The sequence below is a fragment of the Callorhinus ursinus genome, unplaced genomic scaffold, assembly GCF_003265705.2.
Source record: "Callorhinus ursinus isolate GAN/ISIS: 27379988/994484 unplaced genomic scaffold, GSC_fseal_2.0 scaffold3, whole genome shotgun sequence".
Classification (NCBI taxonomy): Eukaryota; Metazoa; Chordata; class Mammalia; order Carnivora; family Otariidae; genus Callorhinus; species Callorhinus ursinus.
This window is the reverse complement of record NW_027397065.1, coordinates 52825921-52845679: the sequence shown is the minus strand read 5'-3', so window position 1 is coordinate 52845679 and position 19759 is coordinate 52825921. Positions and strand designations below refer to the sequence as shown.

Sequence of the window (19759 nt, the reverse complement as noted above, 5' to 3'; positions counted from 1 at the left end):
AACTAAGAGTGTCTTGTACTTTCCAGTTTATAAAAGGCAGGAAACAAATTCTAAAACATTCTAGATATTTCCGAATAATACAACACACCCCCCCCCAACCTTAGACTCAGGCTAAACCTGTTTGTTTTTTCTCCAATGTAACCATAACCAAATCATCTAAACAATGCTGAGATGGGCCGCTAGAGGCCGCTGTTTTCTAACTTGGTGGTTTCTCTCTCCGGCTCATCTAACCCACTGTTAGAACAAGGACAGCAGGAAGCGCTAAAATCACTGCAAAGATGCTCAAGACTGGAACAACTGAAAACCAAAACCGTGAACTTGGAAGAAGGCTAGTGTAGTACGCATTTGGTCCGTGCGTGTGGAATGAATGGCTGCACAGCGATTGGCCTACAGCAGGGCTCGGCCCACTTGCCGGACCTCCGGACGGAAAATTCCTCCGGGCTCCACCACTGCAGCCACACAGGGGACGTCAACAAACGGGCGTGGCTGTGTTAGAGTAAAGCTTTATTTATGGACACAAATTGGAATTTCACATCATTTTCACACGTCACAAAATACCTTTCAATTTGTTTTCCAACCACTTTAAAAAGTAAAAACCATTCTTCCAGCCTGGATGGAGGACTTGGCCCCCAGGCCCTAGTGTGCTTGCCCACACTTGCCATAGAGAACGGAACTGTCCTGTTCGTGCACGCAATTGCATGTCACCAACTTGTGGTGCAGTGTCTGGCACACTTTTAAAAGGCCTTAAGAACTGTGTCGCGGACGGATGACTGAATTAATGTCAGTGTTAGATAGTCGTGGGAGATAATCGCGTCTGACCGTGCTGCCCAGCTGTGAGCCCGGACAATCTCTGGAGAGCACAGCTGGACACATAGCCCTGACGGGGACTGCCGGGTGACCTGGGGATGGCCACAGCCTCTACTCTGGGGGCCCCGTTTCCTCGGCTGTAAAATGGTAACAAGGAATAGTAGGCCCACCCCACAGGGCAGTTGTGAAGGCGCCATGAGAGCCTCCATAAACGGGAAAATGGGTCGCAAGGGGACAAAGTAACTGCTTCCGCTGTGATTTCCTATATTAGGAAAGGGGTTTTACTACTCTTTCCATAACCTCCTGTTCCTTGGACCATATTCCAGATGGTAGGAAGCACATAACTGGTGAGGCCGTGAAGGAAGTAATGATACCATGAAAGCGTTTTTAAAAGTGTTTCCCAGGGAGCCTGGGTGGCTCAGTGGGCTGAGTGGCCAACTCTTGATTTCAGCTCAGGTCATGATCTCAGGCTCATGAGATCGAGCCCCTGTGCTGGGCTCTACACTCAGCGGGGAGTCTGCTTGAGAGTCTCTCTGCCTCTCCCCCGCCCCCAACCCAACCTGTGCGCTCTCTCAAATAAATAGATCTTTTAAAAAAGAGTCTTACCAAGGGCTTTGCGTACATCCTCATACAAACACTTTAAAGTGTGTCTGATCATTCTGTCCCCTGCTTTCCTGTTGGGGAAATTAGGGCTGAGCAGGTTAACTATCTTGTCAAAGGCACGCACCTGAGAAGCGGCGGAAGCAGGATGCTGTCAGTCCGCCTGCAGAGCCTGTGTCCCTGGGGCAGAGCGCCCCGAGTGCCTCGAAGGGAGGCCGGCTGAGGCCCAGGTAGGGCAGGCCTTCTCCACAGGGCAGCTGCCCCATGAACGTGAGCCCACTCCAGCTGACCTTCATGTGGTTAGCACAGTTTCAGAAAAAGAGAGGCTGCTGATTTTCAGATGCGGGCCTCACATGCCCCGCTCCGCCATGGGATGCAGCCAGACCAGAAGAGAAACAACACTGCAGGCTGGACAGCATCTGCTGTATGGTGTGGGCGCACTGCAACTAGAAAGAACAACAAGGAGTCCCACGTGTTGATGTAAAAGGACATTTACGGTGTACCACTGAAGAAGGCAAGTTGCAGATTATGATACACAGCATTATTTATATATAAGAACAAGACAAGACCATATATTTTTATATGTACATTTATACATATGGAGATACACAGAACACATTCTTGAGTTACACAAGCCAGGTAGAAGAGCAGATACTTCTTGGGAGGGGAGTGGGATTGAGCTGGATCAAAGGGTGTTTTGCTCTAGCTATAGTTAGAACTTTTTATCATGGGGACGGGCTGCATTAATACATTATCTGTGTAACCCATCATTTATGTCATCTAAAAATATTTAATTTGTATATTTAGAAACAAATTTAAAGAAAAGAAGGAGGAAAGCACTCTGTTAGAATGGAGTGACCTGCAGTGTTTTGGCCCTGACTCCTGTGTCCTTGAGCAAATCACCTTCCCTGACAATGGCGGCTTCCTTTTCTAGAATATGCTGTCAGTAATCCCCCCCTGCAGCCTTCTGTGAGAGGCCCAGGGACCTCGCTGGGAAAATAGAAACTATAAAGTGCCCCGCAGTGGTGAGCTCCTGGGACAGAGGAGCCTATCCAGATAGTGGTCCAGTTTCCAACCACAAAATGTGGCAAAGTCAAGTTGCCTTCCACGGGAGCCACTCCTCCTCATCTGCACAGCCCAGGGAGGGTCTGAGATACAAAAGAGGAGTGCTCGCTCTGGCTCACACAGCTCATTCTCAGGACGTGCTGCTGCTGGTTACTCAGTAGCCCGACTGGATACTGGCAAGAGTAGGAATGATCAGTGCGGGAGGGCCTTTCCTCCAGACCAATCATCTACTGAATTCCTCCCTTGTTTAGACACCCAAAGTGAGGCTCAGCGCGTGGAAGGGAGCCAAAGAAGACACTAAGCAAGTGCCGGGCTGGGCTGCACACTGGAATAAGCAGGTCCCGGATTCCTCTCCAGGCCCCAGGATGAGGCAGGAGGGCACTTTCTAGGCAACGGGAGCGCTTGCTGCTTGCACCCCTGCTTGCTCATACTCTCTCCCAGCACCGTGTGCTACATGGGAGAGTGGAGTAAACTCAGCCCGGTACGGAACCGTGTGCTCACGGTTAGCGCTGCGGGCTTGACAGTCACACTGCCTGTGGCCAGACTCCAAACGCACACTTCCCGCCCTGGGGCCTGGCGCCTCTCGGCTGAGGTCCGCTCTGCTGCAAAGCGGGAGAAATTTGGCTCCTTCTCTTGCAAGGATTTTATGAGGATTAAGATAATCTAGGTAAAGCACTTACCACAGTGCCTCGCAAAAAGGAGGTCATTAAATGTTAGCTTCTCTTATTATTGCTACATGATTACTACGATTATCATTATTAACAACTTAGCTATGTTCTGGGATGAGCTAAAAAAAAAGGAGAGGAAGGAAAGAGAGAAACAATCTGAATCAAATATAATAGCAATGAAAAATATCATCAGTTTCACTTGCCTTCTCTCTGTGGTTCCAAAAGGTATCGAATTCCACTAGTGATTAACCACATTCACTCAGAAAGTTTGGAAGATCCTCTCCAGTGACTTCTCTCACAGCCCTTCCCAGCGTCAGAAGCCCCTTGTCGGGTGAGGCATGCCCACCCCCCCTACCCCCCCACACCCCCCGCCAGCCCTCCAGCACTCAAATCAGTTCCCTTTTAAACACATAAGCACTGGGCTTAAGTTAGAACTTAAAAACCTTGTTTTCATTTCTTTATCTCTATGGCTGCTTTTTATTTTTGGCAAGTAATACTGATTTTCTATTCTGGGATTGATATAATGTTTCTAAAATGTTTATCTAAGTGAAAACTTGAATTGACTTAAACGAAAATATTAAGTAAATCGCAGTATAGGCAGGGCACTTATTTGGGGAAAATCCTAACAGTGGCCCTTGGATGCATGTTGGAACACTCCCAACAATCCTACCGACTCAAGAGTTTCTCTATTTTGTGGCTGAGACAAGCAAGACAAGAGCTGGTTAAGGTCCAAAGCAGCATGCTGTCCCAAACCCAGGCCTTCAAATGCATCCCTGATTTGTTTAAATTTAAGCCAAACACGCGGCCTCAGTTTTCTAGACTGAATGAAAAAGAGATCGCAGGTCACGGCCAGAAAAGGTAAATGCATTAGTCTTTTCCACCCACAAGACCAGGAGTTTACAAGGAAGAACGTTGACCAGAGCAGAGCAGAGCAACAGAAAGACAAAAGCAACACTGATTTCTCCCGGGAGAGAAATGCAACACCAAAGAGAAAAATGGGCAGACCGCACAGCACCGAGAACACGTTACTTTGTTCTTACTTGAAGACAACATTGAAGGCAGTTTAATTATAGCCATTCCCAGCCCCTCCCTGGATCCCCTCCTTCATCCGCCCTACACCCCTCCTCCTCCCCCCACCCCGTTTCCCAGTTTGCTCCAGGACAGAGCAAGTGAGCAGCGTGAAGTGGAAATGGTGGCGAGATGAGAAGGTGAAATCTCGGGAAGAACGGGGTTGTCTACAAACACATACTTGGGGGTCAGTTGAAGAAGCTGGTTTTGATCTCTTTCGCTTTCCAGCTGCTGACCAGGAGTTGGACAGGGAGTTCGGGGCTTCTACCTGCACAGACCTGTGAGCTGGAGAGTCATGTTGAGAACAAGCACAGCTGGAGCCCCTCGATCCCAGGCGTGGGGTAGTCTGGCTGCAGCACCGACACCCCCGTGATCGTCCAGGCTGACCTGGCAGATGTGGCCAGAGGCGTACGCACCGCCCCCCCGGAAGCATCTCTTCTTGACACTTGGGGCTACCTGGAAGAGGGTGGCCTTCTCAGAGAAGACAGCAGAGTAAGTCTCCTCCTTCCTTAGACAAGCTCTGTCTACATCTCCTCCTTCTCCGTCTTCCATACACATGCTCTATTACCTGGACTCCCGGAAGCCAGACCGCTAAGTAATGCCAGGCTAGCAGCTGTCTAGACAGAGCGCCTCTGGTGCTGTCCTATAAACTTCCAGTGTGGCTGTTGGGTGCAGCACCCACATCATCCCAGCCCTGGTCCAAAGCGAGAGCGAAGTTTGCTTGTGAGGATTTCTCTGCAAAGGAGACCATCTTCTTGACAACGGCACGGACTTCTAGTTCCTCAATCACTACTGTTTCCCTGGGCCAGGGTGCTTGTGACCTCTGCAGACACCAGTCAGGGGCTGGCCCACAGAAGCGTGTCCCGAGAGTCCAGAAGAGGATGGCCTGAGGATATGGCAAGATCTCATTTTCCCACGCGTGCTGTAATCTGTGGATCCCTCTTGAATCCAAGCTCCCACCGAATATGGTAGACCTACCACTGAGAAATCATATTTTACACAAGCAGATAAGCTTGTTAAGCTCCTGGGAAAAGAAGCATTTCATAGGGAACAAATCTTACTGGATATATGCGCATGTGTATGCATCTATGTACTCAACAGTAGATACTGTCAACTTCGGGGACATTCAACAAAGCTTACCAGTTGCCTCAAAGCATTAAACCTCTTCCTCCTCACGATGATCTGGTTCTCATGATCTCTTAGTCTTTCCCTAAGAAGTTCTTTGTGCTTTGAGATCAGAGACCTCATTCAGACAGCACGGGAAGAACTCTGGAGCCCCGAATTCACTCAGCTTTGCCTTTTCCATGAAAAAGTGTAGAAAGAAAATGCAGCTGTGAGGAGCCTGTTAATCCTCTCTGGGAGGGTCCCATACGTGGGGTGACCAGCCAGCCTCCTTTGCCTGGAACTGAGGGGTTTCCTGGGATGTGGGACTTGCAGTGCAAAAAACCAGGGTGTCTGATCATCCTTCCCACCATTTCTGGGGATGGAGAGAAGAGGGAGAACCAGTGGGTTCTGCTTCCATGGATAAAATCGGTGGTAAGGAGGCAATTGTGGCTTCTGGGATGACTTAGGAAGGAAAGTGGGATGAACAGATCAAGCACAAAGGCAAGGGGAACTGGTGAGGCTAGAAACTTCAGGCACAAGGTTATCTTGTAAGCTCCACCCCCTCCCCCCCCACATTGCCTGTTCCCTGGGCTGGTTCCCTAAGGACCAGCATTCCATCTTCGCAATAGGATTTTTATCAGCAGTCAAAAGAAAGGCAACTGGAAGAAAATTTGCCCTCAAGAGTTTCAACCTGTGGGGATAATTCACCCCGAGACAAAATGATTTGCTGGTAGCTTTGACATCAGGGGAGCATCTCCTGAGGAGCTTGGAGGAAGTGAGATGCTAAAAAAGATGCAGAAAAATGGAGCCCCAGCAGCTTCCCAGGCAGGGGGCCAGTGAATTTTCCCAAGAAAGTAAGCTGGTCTGTGATTATGTCTTTGCCCCAGCGAGCAAAGTGCCGGGCCCGAGACCAAGCACTGCTTCAGCACAGGGGCCTGAAAGCCCCTAAAATGTGTCTTATTGGAGCAACTTCATTTCCTTGCCAAATCTGAGTTGCAAGACCATCCTTAATCAGTATTCTCGGTAAAGGTGCAGTTCCTTTTCCCATTGTCATGGAAGGAAAATGAATCAAGATTCATTCCACGTGACCTCAGAGCCAGTATGCCAATGAGAAAAATGTCATCTTTAAACGCACACACACACACACACAAATTAGACCAATAGTAAAGATGCCTTTGGGTAATGGATCTAAAATCAAACCCTGAGCAGTTTCCAAATCTATCCCCAAGAAAAAAGAAAGGAGAAACGTTCATATCTATCAACCAGAAAATACTGATGTTTCACTCGTCAGCTCTTTAGTGCTTCTGGACAGACATCTTGGCATTGATATCAATCTGACTTCATTACAAGAGCCTTGATTAATTCACCCACTATAGCATGTCCAGAGGATGGCCACAATGGAGAGGAAATTGGAGCTGTTTAGCTTGGAGAGAAGACTTAAAAGGGTGGGTGGATGGCAGATCAGTGTCTCCCAATATCTAAGGGCTTTCAAAGGGAATAGGGAGCTAACTGCATGACCCCCGATGGAAGATGGAGCCAAGACAGGATTGTGTTCCAACAAAAGGAAAAACTTTCTTATAATTAAAGCTTCCCTACAATAGAAGGAACTGCATTAGGAGGTAGTGAGCTCCTATCCCTGGAGGTGTGCAAGCAGAGACTGACCAACTTCCAGAGATGCTATGGAAGATGCTACTCCTGCATTGGATGGGAGGCTGGATCTGAGGATGCCTGAAGTCCCTTCTCAGCTCTGAGATCCTCCATATTCTGGCCTCGCTCCTGTCCAACACTGTGTTCCATGTAGCTTCCCTGGGCCCTCGGCCCCACTGCCTCATGCCTCACTGGTGGTGATGAGGGTCAAGAGAGATGCCAGGGAGTCCTGTTCATGCAGACATGAATGGGAATGAATGGCTTAATCACGAGCCATGTTCTCAATCAGAAGCATGATTCCAAGGATTCTGGGTCATTGTGTATGGGCAGTGTCTCAAGTTCCTGGTGATGTCCACTGTGCAGAACTGTGTACCTAGGGAGGAAGGAAAGAAAGCATGAGAACGCTACAGATGTCCTTCAAATGCACCGAAGAGAGTGCTCCCACTACTGTTGACTTCCTTTCTGCTGTCTGCTTCTGAGAGCATGGTGAGGTGGGGCTGGGCATGGAGGTATATCAACCATTTGAAACCTTTGTGAAATCTTACTATGCAAACCAACTGAAAGCAGCAACTCTGGTTGAAGGCTAAAAGGGAGCCTAATAGTTCTACCCATCGAACTTCCTCTAAAGACCCTGAACCCAACCAAAACCCTGGGGTTCCGGAAAAGGTTCGAACTGTTGATCTAGCCAACCCACTGAAGGCCTGTCTTCCATAGTACTCCTGAAGGAACTTCATGCAAAATCTACATCAAGAACTGAATCCAAATTGCTCATTTTGAAAGTAGGGAACTGAAGGCCTGCAGGAAATGACCGGCCCAGAATACACAAAGAGTTAGTGGCAGAGTTTGGACTAGAACCTAGATTTCTTCTTTCCTCCCAACAAAGCCCAAAGCTCTTTTGTAATCATCAAAATGGACTTTATGTACTACCTCAAGCAGTACCTGAACACGCTAAGTTTCCTCTACCAGGGAGGGTTTTGGGTCCAGTAATATCAAAGTGCTGAGATTCGTAAAGTACTCAGAGTCTGAAAGACACAGTAACTGTATTTGTTTCTTTGATTCCTTTTGGTAACATTTGGGAGAGTAAATCGGTTAGATGAATCAAACAGCCTGTTGACTCTAAGCATCACAGTGAAATTTACTACTTGACAAGTGTTTATTATTTGTCTGCAGTATCACACAGTTGCACTCATATGTTAACTGCCTTTAAATCAATCTCAATTGCAAGTGGGTCTTATCATCAGTAACCCAGATTCCAGCATCTGGCAGTTATTCTTATGAAATTTCTACAGAGTTTCGGAGCGCTACCACTTCCCTAAGGCCAATGTCAAGCCCATTCAGTAGAACAAATAAACACATGCTAGTTATTTGGCATCATATGTTGACAATCAACTTGGTGGTGGTTTCTCATGAATTACATTAATGCTTTGCTTTGAATTATAATAAATTGTTGCTGACTTGTATTGATTGATTAGTATTTACCAGGTACTGTACTAAACCCTCTCCGGCGTTACCTTATTTCATCTTCACAATAGAAGATAGTATTATATTCATTTTGCAGTTGAGCAAAATGACACAGAGCTTCAGTGACTTGCCCAAGAGAATAAAGCTAATATGTGAAGATAAAGTCAATCAAACTCTATCTGATGCCAATACACATGTTCTCACACAACCCATGGACCAGGTATGAACTTAGAACAGCGGGTCTCAACAGGGACAATTGGGAGACATTTTTGGTTGTCATGGCAAGGGGTGCTAGTGGGCAGAGACCAAGGGTGCTGCTTAGACACTGTGCAATACACAGCACAGTGTCCTACAACAGAGAGTTACCTGGCCCCAAATGTCAACAGTGCCAAGATTGAGAAACCCTGATCTAGAATAAGAAGTCCTCTGAGCTGGCTGAAAGCAGAAGTTAGCTGAGGAAGAGAGACAAGGTGAAGGGCGTGAGTCTGACCTCTCCCAGAACTGCCCACTGCAGCTGGCTGCGCTTGAGGCTGGCGGAGGCCATGGGAGTTGGAAAACCACAAGCACCTGCTAGATGAGCGTTGAGAAGAATAGAGTGGAAATGGCTCTAGAAAGGAAGAGGGCACACTTAAAATGAGGGTGACCAGGGAAGGTGCCCCGGGGAGGTATGTGACTAGAGACCTCGGGAAGTCAGTGTTCCAGCTACTGAGTCATTAATGCTCAGCCTCAAAACCACTCTTCTACGCTTGGCTTTGTAAGGATGCTGCAAACAGAATCAGCTTTGTACGGGGCTCTGGTCGGTCTTCTCCAACAGGAGGCACTGCAGGAGGATGGCAGCCTGGAAGAAGGAAAAGGGCCTTGCTCTTCCGGCGGCCACTATCCCAGCTAGGCTTCTTCAGCCCGGCAGCTGAGTCCAGTTCGCCGTCTTTCCAACTCTTGCGTAAGCAGCTTCATGGCAGCCGCTCAGAGATGGCAGCGCTAGCTAGCGAGTGCCTCCTCCTCAGAGGTCTGCCTCTCTGGGCCATGGGGTCCCTCCTCTAAATTTCTGTTTCGTTTGTTTGTTTGTTGCCTTGTCCCCTCAACCCTGGACGTAGCAGTAGCTTCAGACACAGCTCACCTGACTGAGGAAGTAAGATGTGCTCCAGGCCTCATTTGCTATAATTACATACATTGTTTTCACTTGTATCATTTACTCGTCACAACTCTAAGTGGTATCTACTCTACATAAACCCATTTTATAGATGAGAAAACCGAGACTCAGAGAAGTTAAGTGATTGATATAAGGCCACCGTGTCCACGATGCTCACTCTCTTGACCTCAAAACTCTTAACACTCCTGACCCTTTTCCCCTGGTCAGGGCCAATAAGTTCCTTTCACGGGCCATCAAGGGCACCTTCTGCTACACCAAGTTCACATGAAGAGGGTGTCCTGCTTGAAAAGGCAAACTGATACATCGATCATGTTAGAAAATGTGCTTTCACGGAGTATAGGCACGCCTGTCCAGCAGCCTTTCCTCTCTCCCCAGCATCAGCTTCTCATGTGCCCATGAGCAGATTGTTCAGGAATGACTAGAGAAGATGTGTGGAACTGGAGGCGATACTGCAAGTGGAGGTTCCCTTTTGCCCAGGGCACAGCTGAAGGGCAGCAGCTTTTTGAGATATGGGGGGCAGACAGAAGGGTATGCTTTCAAGTTACAACCCCTGTGGAGGGGGGGGTCCTCACCATGGTGTGGTGGGTGGGACGTACAAGATGGAGGAACCGCTCTGAGATTTCAGGGGCAGGACTGTCCCCAGTGTGTCCCCAATGGAGTCTGGCCCGCAGAGGTACTCCCTGGGCTTGGGTATGCATTCCCGAGTCTCCATGAGATATAGATCTTTAACTCAGGGTTTGCACTTTCATAGTATATGACAGGTATGTAAGCAGATCTGGGGTCATCTGGATGGCTACCCTAGGAACTCACACTGCCTTGTGAATTCAGATCACACATTTGCGTGAGGTCCACCCTGATGTCGCACTGACGGTGGCCAACTTTATGCTGTGTTTCTTGAAGTAGGATGCATGAACCTCCAGCAGTCTATAAGCATATTCGTGGGGATCTACACATCCTCAATTTGAGGAATAGTGGGGAAAAGAAAGCACACGATACTTGAGACAAACAGAACAGCATTCAAACCCCGACTCTACCATCTACTGGGTTGTGTGAGCTGCTCAAGGAGATCAGTTCCACCTACTTCACAGCTTCTTTGTGATGATAAAATTACCATCTCTAAAGCGCTTAGCAAAGGGCTGGACACATAGTAGATACTGGTGTCTTCACTGTTAAGGAAACCGAGGTTCAGAAAAATGTGACTTTCCCAGGGTATGTATGACACATGGGATGTTTAAGCATATAGACTCTCTTTTTTTTTTTTTTTTTAAAGATTTTATTTGTTTATTTGACAGAGAGAGACACAGTGAGAGAGGGAACACAAGCAGGGGGAGTGGGAGAGAGAGAAGCAGGCCTGCTGCTGAGCAGGGAGCCCGATGCGGGGCTGGATCCCAGGACCCCGGGATCATGACCCGAGCTGAAGGCAGACGCTTAACGACTGAGCCACCCAGGTGCCCCAAGAATACAGACTCTTAATGCCTGGGTAAAACCCTGGCTCTGACACTCACTAACTCTGTGAATTACTACACATGTTCTGGGTTGTTGAGAGCATTAGATGAGATAGTGCACACAAAATGCTTATTAGAATAGTGATGGCCAAGTAGTAAGCACTCCATAAATGTTTATGAGTACTGTTGCTCCTTGACATTGGACGTAAAACTTGAAGCCAGTACTTGATTGCTGATTCGGTGCAGAAATCCATTCTTTAGTAATTGATCAGACATTTGTTCACTTAGCAATCGATCACAGAGCTGAAAGAAAACTTCATGATGGCTTTACAGATAAAGAAAGAGCCCCAGAGACAGCCTGTCATCTGTCAGAGTGGCAAGAGCCTCTCGGTTCTGTTTGGTGTAAGATCCTCCTTGTCGTTTCGCAGCTGTGCGGGTGGAAGGCGGACCCCGGATGTGTGGGCGTATACCTGGGCAGTTTCAAGCCCAGATGAAAAAACTCACCGCTGTTTCCCCAGCAACGGTGAGGCAGGAGGCAGCTCCCTTCAAGTGGGGTTTCTTCCCACCTGTAGCATCAATTTACTCAAACATGAAGGGAGCCACATTAGGTTTGGTAATTACCTGAGTCTACAATTCATTCACTGAGCAATTAGCATCGCACTTAGAGCAGCTTGGATGCAATAATTAGTCGCATAATAACAGCCCCCTCTGCCTGCCCAGCCTGGCACTATAAGGAAATGATGACTTTATTCCACATCACCCCAGCCGTCCCCTGCATGGCGGTGCTCACATGGGGTGCCTGCAAGATGTTTTAATTATTAAAATATAACGTGCATGGGTTTAAAGGGGTTCAACCCTAAAGCAGAGTTCCCCGAAGCCAGAGCCCCATCACCTGGGAACAAAGACCTCACATTGGGTGTTTTCTTGGTGGTGGGAGGAATGAGACTTTCAAGTCTTAGGCCTTTATTCGTTTGGCCACTTGTTTATTTAAAAACCTATTTTCAGTGCCTACCACAGTCCAGGCACTGCGCCATGCCCCGGACACATGAGGGTGGTGAGGACAATCTGCACAGTGTCTGTCCTCCTGGAACGCACAGCCTGGTGCAGGAGACCCACAGTCAGATGCAAAGTCACAGCCACGAGAGGTGTGGGACAGGAGGCATTTGGGCTTGCCGTGGGCACTTGTCACAGGGACAGAGGTGAGGCTGGGCGTCAGGGTCACGTAGCCCGGGAAGCAATGGAGATGAGAACTGAAGGGTAGGTAGGGGTTAAGCAGGCAAGGGGTGGGGGGAAGGCTGGCCAAAGGACGGCTGCCACGGGGCCAGGTAGGTGCTTCTCGAGTAGAACAGGCTGAGTGTGTCAGTCTAAGATGAGCATGGAGACTGGGTGAGGCTCAGCACACCCTGGATGGCTTCGCTCAGCCACAAGCCGCAGAAAGCTGTGAGCAGAGCAGGTGCACGAGGACTTTCTGTTTGGAAGAACGTTCTGGCTGTGGTGTATAGAATGGACTGGAATGAGGTTGGAGTGGGAACCCAGAGGTAAATTAGGAGGTATATTAGCTTCCTATTGCTTCTGTATAAATAGGCACAGATTCATTGACTTACAAGAGCACAAATTAATTACCTTACAGTTCTGGTGATCAGAAGTCCAATATGGGTCTCACTGGGCTAAAGTCAAAGGATGGGGTTGAGCTGCATTCTTTCTGGAGGCTCTAGAGAAGAACCCCATTCCTTGCCTCTTGCGAAAGCTGCCTGCATGCCTTGGTTTATTGCTACATTGCCCTGCCCTCTGCTTGCATCAGCACACCTCCTCCACTGAGGACCCTTCCGCCTCTCGATGTAAGGGTGCTTGCGAGTACAGTGCCCCCCACCCCACCTGCCCCAGACAATCCAGGATAATCTCCCCATCTCAAGATGCAAAGCTCAATCACATCTACAAAGTCCCTTTGGCCACATAAGGTAACAGATTCCCAGGATTGGGGGGTTAGGATGTGGTCCTCCTAAGACAGCCATTATGTTACACGCCACAGATGATTCTCAAGGTTTCCAGAGGTGGCTCAGAGACGTTGGATGGGACCAGTGGGGGTGTTGAGAAGAAGGCAGAGTCAGGCTATATCTTGAAGGATCCGCTGATGCATCAGCCATGGGGGCAATGGGGGAGTTTGAGGCCCAGCATGAGCGAGGCAAAGGCAGGGAGGCAGGACAGAGCACAGAGTGGTATGCTTTGAGGAAGGGCGGATGTTCTAAGAATATATCCTACATGGTGAGGTGAGGGTGCTGGGAAATGAGGCTTAGAGGAGGGTGAGGTGGCATTATTGGGGGTCTTAAAGGCTGGGCTAAGGAGGCTGGGCTGAATCCTTAGGTGACGGAGACTGAGATGAACACTGGCTGCACTGTGGAAAGTGGGAGGGATGATCAGGGCACGGAGACCAACGTGGAGGCTCCTTCCTCCAAGAAAGATGAGGTCATGGGCAAAGGCTAGTAGCAGTGGAAGTAGAAAGAGAACCTTACAGCGAGTGATGGGAAGGACGCCATCATGGACTGCATGTGGGGACCCTCTGAGAAGGACGTTCCAGTGAGCCTGAGTCTAGATGGGGCAACGAAGTGGATGCCATTCACGAGAGGGCCCTGACCACCCTGAGCCTCTCTTCTCTGGTAGAGAGACCTCCAGTTCCTCAACATTCCTCACAGATCAGAGTTTCTACTCTCTTCAGCATCTTGCTTGTTCCACTCTGGACTAGCTTATCTTTGTCACTTGAAAACAGGTATTGCAGGTGGCTAAGGGACCTTGGCCTCAGGCCCTCCCCTTGGTTAGCAGTGGAGTCAGGATCAAAATCCACATTTATGGTCCAGGTGTCCATTTTTACACAGGTGTTTATAACTATTCCAAAACAGGGAGTGTTTCCTTTAAGTGGGTTCCCCTCAAACCTCCCACCCCATACCTTCAGGGGTCCACAATCTCCCAGATGTGCTTCTTCACCATAGGATGCAGCTGTGGCATCATCCCTTGTTCCCCCACAGTCTGAGGAATGATCCCCACCCCTGCAGCAGGCTCACCCTAGTCATAGTGGAGGCCAAAGCTAGAGCACCCTTCTTCCATCTCCAGAGAAGATGTGAGGTCAAAAGACACTATCAGGCTCTTACTGCTTGAATGGAGAATGGGTGGGGCTGTCTGAGGGAACCAGGTTTGGCCCATGTGTCAATAGAAGAAAGAAAGGTGGTCCAGAAAGAGAAAAGAATGAAGTTGATGTGTAGTGCAAAGCAGGCCAGAGATTATGGCCTCAGAGAGATGGGAAGAGGCCTACTAATCCCTGAAAGCACCCCATTCCTTATTTTAGCCCCAGTGAAAGCCAGGAAACTTCCTGCTCTGGAGATCCACGAGCTGTCTCCGTATCTCTCCAATCTCTGTTTTTCTTCAGGAAGCATGAACGGATTTACAGCCTGTGGTAGACACTATGAATTATGTCCTTTAAAGCATGTGCCCATACTTTCTTCTTTCTTTCTGACAGAGCATGTCTCTTAGTGGAGGCAAACGTGCTCGATGTGTTGCAGCTAAGGGCTTGGCCTGTGATCTTCTCCTGGTAGATAGGACCTAATGGTCTGCTAGGGGAGTCTGCTGAAAAATGTTTTCCTCCTGAATAAAACACAAGTGCAAGAAGAGTCTGCCTTATCTTCTAGCATTTGGTTATGGCTATGGTTTTGTGAGGAGGATGCAGTGTTCGGAGCTGTTGCAGCTATTTTGTGACCATGAGAACACCATCCCAGGATGAAAACGAACAGGTTGAGAATGGCAGAGTGGAAAGATAAAGAGCATCTCTGTCCCCCCATGCTGCTGTTGACTCAATGGATTAACCAAACCCGAAACTACCCAACTCTGGACTTTCTATCTTGTATAAATGATCTCTTCGTTTAAGTTAATTTTAGTTAGGCATTCTAGTATGTCCTTGTAGGCCAAAGTGTTCTAAATGATGTAATGTCTGTGCTCTTTGTCTTCCATGTCTATAGTCACTTCCCAAATTCTGCCACATTCAAATCCTACCCATCCTTACAGACCCAGTTCAATGCCCACCAGGAGGCCTTCCAGAAGCCTTCTACACTCTCCATCAGCATTTGTTGTCTGTAGAAATACGAATTATCTGTTAATGTCAGGTGTCTGGACATATCTCTGGCCTCCTAACACTCCTGAGAGGCAAGGTCCATATCTTATAAGAGGTAACAATCTTTTAGCCCTCTGTACCAAACCCTATGCTAACTGCTTTGAAAATCTTACTGCATTTAGTGCTTACACTGACTCTATGATGTCAGTGCTGTTATTTTATATATCTCCATTTCACAGATGAGGAAACTGAGATTTGCCAGAGGCCATTCGGCCAGCAATGGGCAAAGCCAGAGGTCTTTAGATTTGCCAGAGGCCATTGGGCCAGCGATGGGCAAAGCCAGCATTCAAGTCCACACGTGTTAGAATCTGAAGCCCTTTTTGCTATTAACACTTTCCGACCTTATTCCTTCTTAATCCTTGCTACAGAGCTCACGACACCTCACACAGAGTGCAGAATATCATGGAATCTATAGAAAGGGAATGGAATGAATGGATTACAGAATGAGATAATCTTCCCCGACATTGCCTGGCATGTGTATTGATCACAAAGGACGTTAGCAACTCTTCTGTCCCTGATCCTCACTCGACTCTGTGTGTTGCACTCCTCAATCTCTGCATCTGTGATGTGTTTTCCATTCTTTTATGTTCCATTCCATAGCTCCTGGTGGGGGGCGGGGGGGGGAGGAGGTGGTCCTTTCCACATTTGGAAATGGCCCTGCTTGTGGGTAGTTCTGGTTCTCAATCTCTCCATGGGTAGGAGACTGTGAAAGACACCTTAGCACGAAAATCACATCATGGGCTGGGGCCGTTCCGATGGAAACACACTGGCAGAGGAGCTGGGAGTCTGAAGATGAAGAAAGGGATATTTTCCAGCTGGTAGAGGATTGAAGGTATTATGGACTAAATGCGTCCCACCCCAAATATGTCCGTAACCCTGATGGGATGGTATTTGGAGGTGGGGCCTTTGGGAGATAATTAGGTTTAGATAAAGTCTTGAGAGTGGGGCCTCCATGATGGGATTAGTGCCCTTACAAGAAGAGGAAGAGAGACCAGAGCACTCTCTCTCTTTCTCCCTCTCTGGTTCTCTCTGCCAGGTGAGGACTCAGTAAGAAGGTATCTGCCTGCAAAACAGGAGGAGGATTCTCACTGGGAAACGAATCTGCTGGCTCCTTGATCTAGAACTTCCCAGCCCCCAAAACTGTGAGGAACAAACGTTGTTTAAGCCACCCAATCTATGACAGTTTGTTATGGCCGTCCAAGCGACTGATACCGGAGATCTCAAGGAGCCAAAGAAAGAATGTGTAGGGAGGGAGAAGGAAACAACAGGTTATGTTGGAGAGATAGGACCTTTTGTCTTTAAGTGACTAATTCAGAAAAACCTGAGGCATCAAGAGAAAATGAACTACCAGAGGGGTGTGAGTTAGTGGGAGCTTCTGTGAATCTTTTACTAAAAACACGTCATTTGTCTAGAGTCAAGCATCCAGTGCCCTTAACTATCCAGAGACCTGACTGAGAGGTTTTTATTTGTTCTTTTTTAAGGCCTCTGAAGCATCAGAGTAGTTGTCACAAATATGTTGGCTTCTCTTAGTCTTCCTTGGTTTTTCACTCAGAGAATATTTACACCTAGTTTGTGTATAACTCTGGAAAGCTTGGTACTTCTTCCCCACACGGCAGAGCAGAGCTCACTAGAGGGGGACAGACTGGTTGCAGGACAAAAGACAGTGAATGTGTGCAAAGAGCAAAGAAACATAAGAAAGTCGACAGAAATTGACCCAGTGAAACCAACAGGGGCCATTGGTGCAGATGAAAACGTTTCACTTGTCTCTTTAGGGCATGACTATACCAGGGTGGCTTAACAAAGTCAAGTCGAAATCACAACTTTGAATAAGTGGCTCAAGATCTGTTTTGATACTGGGGAATCCAAATAAAGTCTGTAGTTCCGCTGCCAGTATTGGGAAAATGCTAATTTTTCCAGCTTTGATAAATGATCCATGGTTGGCTAAATTGTTAGCATTAGGGGAAGCTGTGCGAAAGGTATAAGGGAACGTTCTGCACTATCTCTGGACGATTCTTCTACAGATATAAATGTGTTTCCAAATAAAACATTAATAAACTATGACAAAAAACTCCCCTCATCCTGATTTAGTCACAATCACTTGTTTAAGAAAGATGAAGGGCGGGGTGCCTGCGTGGCACAGTCAGTTAGGTGGCCGACTCTCGATTTTGGTGCAGGTCATGATCTCGGGGTTGTGGGATCGAGCCCTACGTTGGGCTCACGCTCAGTGCGGAGCCTTGAGATTCTCCCTCCCTTTCCCTCTGGCCCTCACCCCGCTCGCCCTCGTGCTGTCTCTTTCTCTTTCAAATAAATAAATATTAAAAAATAAAAAGAAAGATGAAGGAGTTCACCACTTATAGCCAAGGAGAGACGGCATGAATGGGGACCTGGGACAACCCAGATGACAGAAGCTCTAGGACCATGATTTCGCGGGTTGAATCCAGCTCTGGCAGGTGCTCATCCCCCAGAGGCCTTGGGAAGCCTATGCTCCCAGGACAGGGAAGAAGCCTCAAACAAAATCTAAAAATTAAAGAATATAAAATGAAATAAACCTCCCAAACCATATGTATCCCTGGCCTTCGGATCAATAGCAATCAAGGTCCAGAAGGAGCTCTGGGCATGGCAGGCGTCTGCCAACAACTGTGATGTTTCCATGGCAGGTGATGTGTCCATCGGACAAGCTGGCCCAGTGAAGACAGAAGAACAGGCAGAGACCAAGGACATTGTGTAGGAAGAAGTGACGAGACAGACACAGACTCATAACACAGACAGTGACAGACTTACAGAGCACGTTCAGAGTCAGACAGGAACTGGTCTATTGCAGAAGAGCAGGAGGAAGCTGGAGACAGAGGGACAGCCACTTTTAGTTGAAACGGAAAACAGCCAGAGGAGGGAGAGCCAAGCAGAAGTTGAGAAAGAAAAAAGAGAGAAAACACAGAAGTGAGTGGACAGGTGATCTTAGCCTAAAGGAGTATTCCAGGAGCCTCAAAGTGCCTGTAGGGGGGATAAAGCGGGGAGCATAATTATTGCCCAACATGGTTACGTCACACTGTTTGTCTAGAAGGCACTTCTCCAGCTGGCATCTCACGCGGGTCTCACAGCAGCCTGGGAGGGTCACTGTGCGGGTGGCCACCTGAATTTACCAAGGAAGGACACAGGCATAGAGAGCTCAGTCTCCTGTCCACAGGTACCCAGCAGCGAAGACAGCTGAAAGCCACCTGTTCTGAGTTACCCTGCACAGTGATGTGGCTAAGGGATGCACAGAGAGCCACCCTCCTCCCTCCTCTTCCTCTTCCTCATCACTAGCTGCCATTTCCCGAGTACTTATGGGTGCCAGGTCCTATCCCGCATTGTTATGTGAATGAGGAATGATCCCATGTAACAGTCACCACCACTTGGGAGGCAGAGAGTACTGCTCCCATTTTCTGACGAGGAGCTGAGGCTTAGAAGCAATGACCAAGATAATCTGGTGAGCCGGAGGGAAAACATGACTCGACCCCCAGGCCCTCCGACTCAGAAGCACACACCTTTAAACTGCACTCCCCCCTCCCCCAGGCAGATTCTGGGCCAGGAAAGCAATGAGCCTTTTTTTTTATTGAGCTCTGGGTCCCATTCCAAGAAGGAAGAGCCGTCCGTGGCTCCCTCCTGTTTGCCAGAGACACCTCCAAACCCTTGTACTAGAAAACCCCACCCGAATATCTATCCCCTTCAGGGCTCTAGGCTCTAAAAGGCTCTCTCTCTTAACTCTGCCCATGTCTTCCCATAGCAAACATCAAATTCCACTTCAGATGAGACAAGAGGCCGAGCAGAAAGCCAGGATCCTGCAATTGGGATTTTTAAGGGCAATCTGATTAAAATAATTCACCATAACGTTAAAAAGCACAGAACATACCCTCTGCAGCTCTCCTCTCTCTTCTTTAGCTCATCTCCTATGATATGTCTCTGGTCAAAGAATCTTTGAAAATATCGTTGGGTATATACGGCCACTTCCTCCGTTCAGCTCTCTCTGACCATCTCAATATGACAATCCCTTTCTTTCTTGTAAACAAACACAGCACTTCCTGCTTCTATAATTTATTTGACAATATAAGCTGCCTTGTGACAGCCCTTGATGTAGCTTACTAAGTGCAACCTGTACGTGCATTGACCTGGTATGTTTCCAGATATATTACAAGCCTCTCGGGGCCACTTACTCATCTTACTGATCATTATTAGCTAGGCAATGCTGATTGAGAGTCAAACGTCCAGAATCCGAATCTCAGCTCCACTACTCAGTAGCCCCTCAACCTTAGACCTCCCTATGCCTCAAGTTCCTCATCTGTAACACAGAGCACAGCGAGTGTTAACTGAAACGAAGCATGCTCATCACATGCATGGTCCTCAGTAAATATGAGCTGGCACTACTCTAAGCAAACTTTAAGTTAATGACATGATTAAAGGGCATCTTGGACCTCCAACGTTTTCTTCCTTCAACTGGTTCTCTCTAGCCCTTCACTAGCGCCATGACATGCCTCCGAATCCTGCACTAACAAAGCTCTCTAAGGGTTACTGTCGGAATACTCTAAATATTCTGTGAAATTCTTCAATTTCA

At 48.0% G+C, this 19759-nt stretch overlaps 1 protein-coding gene across 3 annotated transcripts in view; it reads right to left on the bottom strand.

The window, feature by feature from the left end:
• Positions 1-3513: 3513 nt before the first annotated feature.
• Positions 3514-19759, bottom strand: part of HTR4 (5-hydroxytryptamine receptor 4) — a 179331-nt gene continuing 163085 nt past the window's right edge. For all 3 annotated transcript variants that reach the window (XR_012377576.1, XM_073890900.1, XM_073890902.1), the window contains one exon: positions 3514-7332. Coding sequence is in view for 2 of the 3 variants with exons in the window: in XM_073890900.1 (XP_073747001.1) it covers positions 7245-7332 (88 nt within the window). In the remaining variant the exon portion in view is untranslated. The remainder of the gene's footprint in view (positions 7333-19759) is intronic.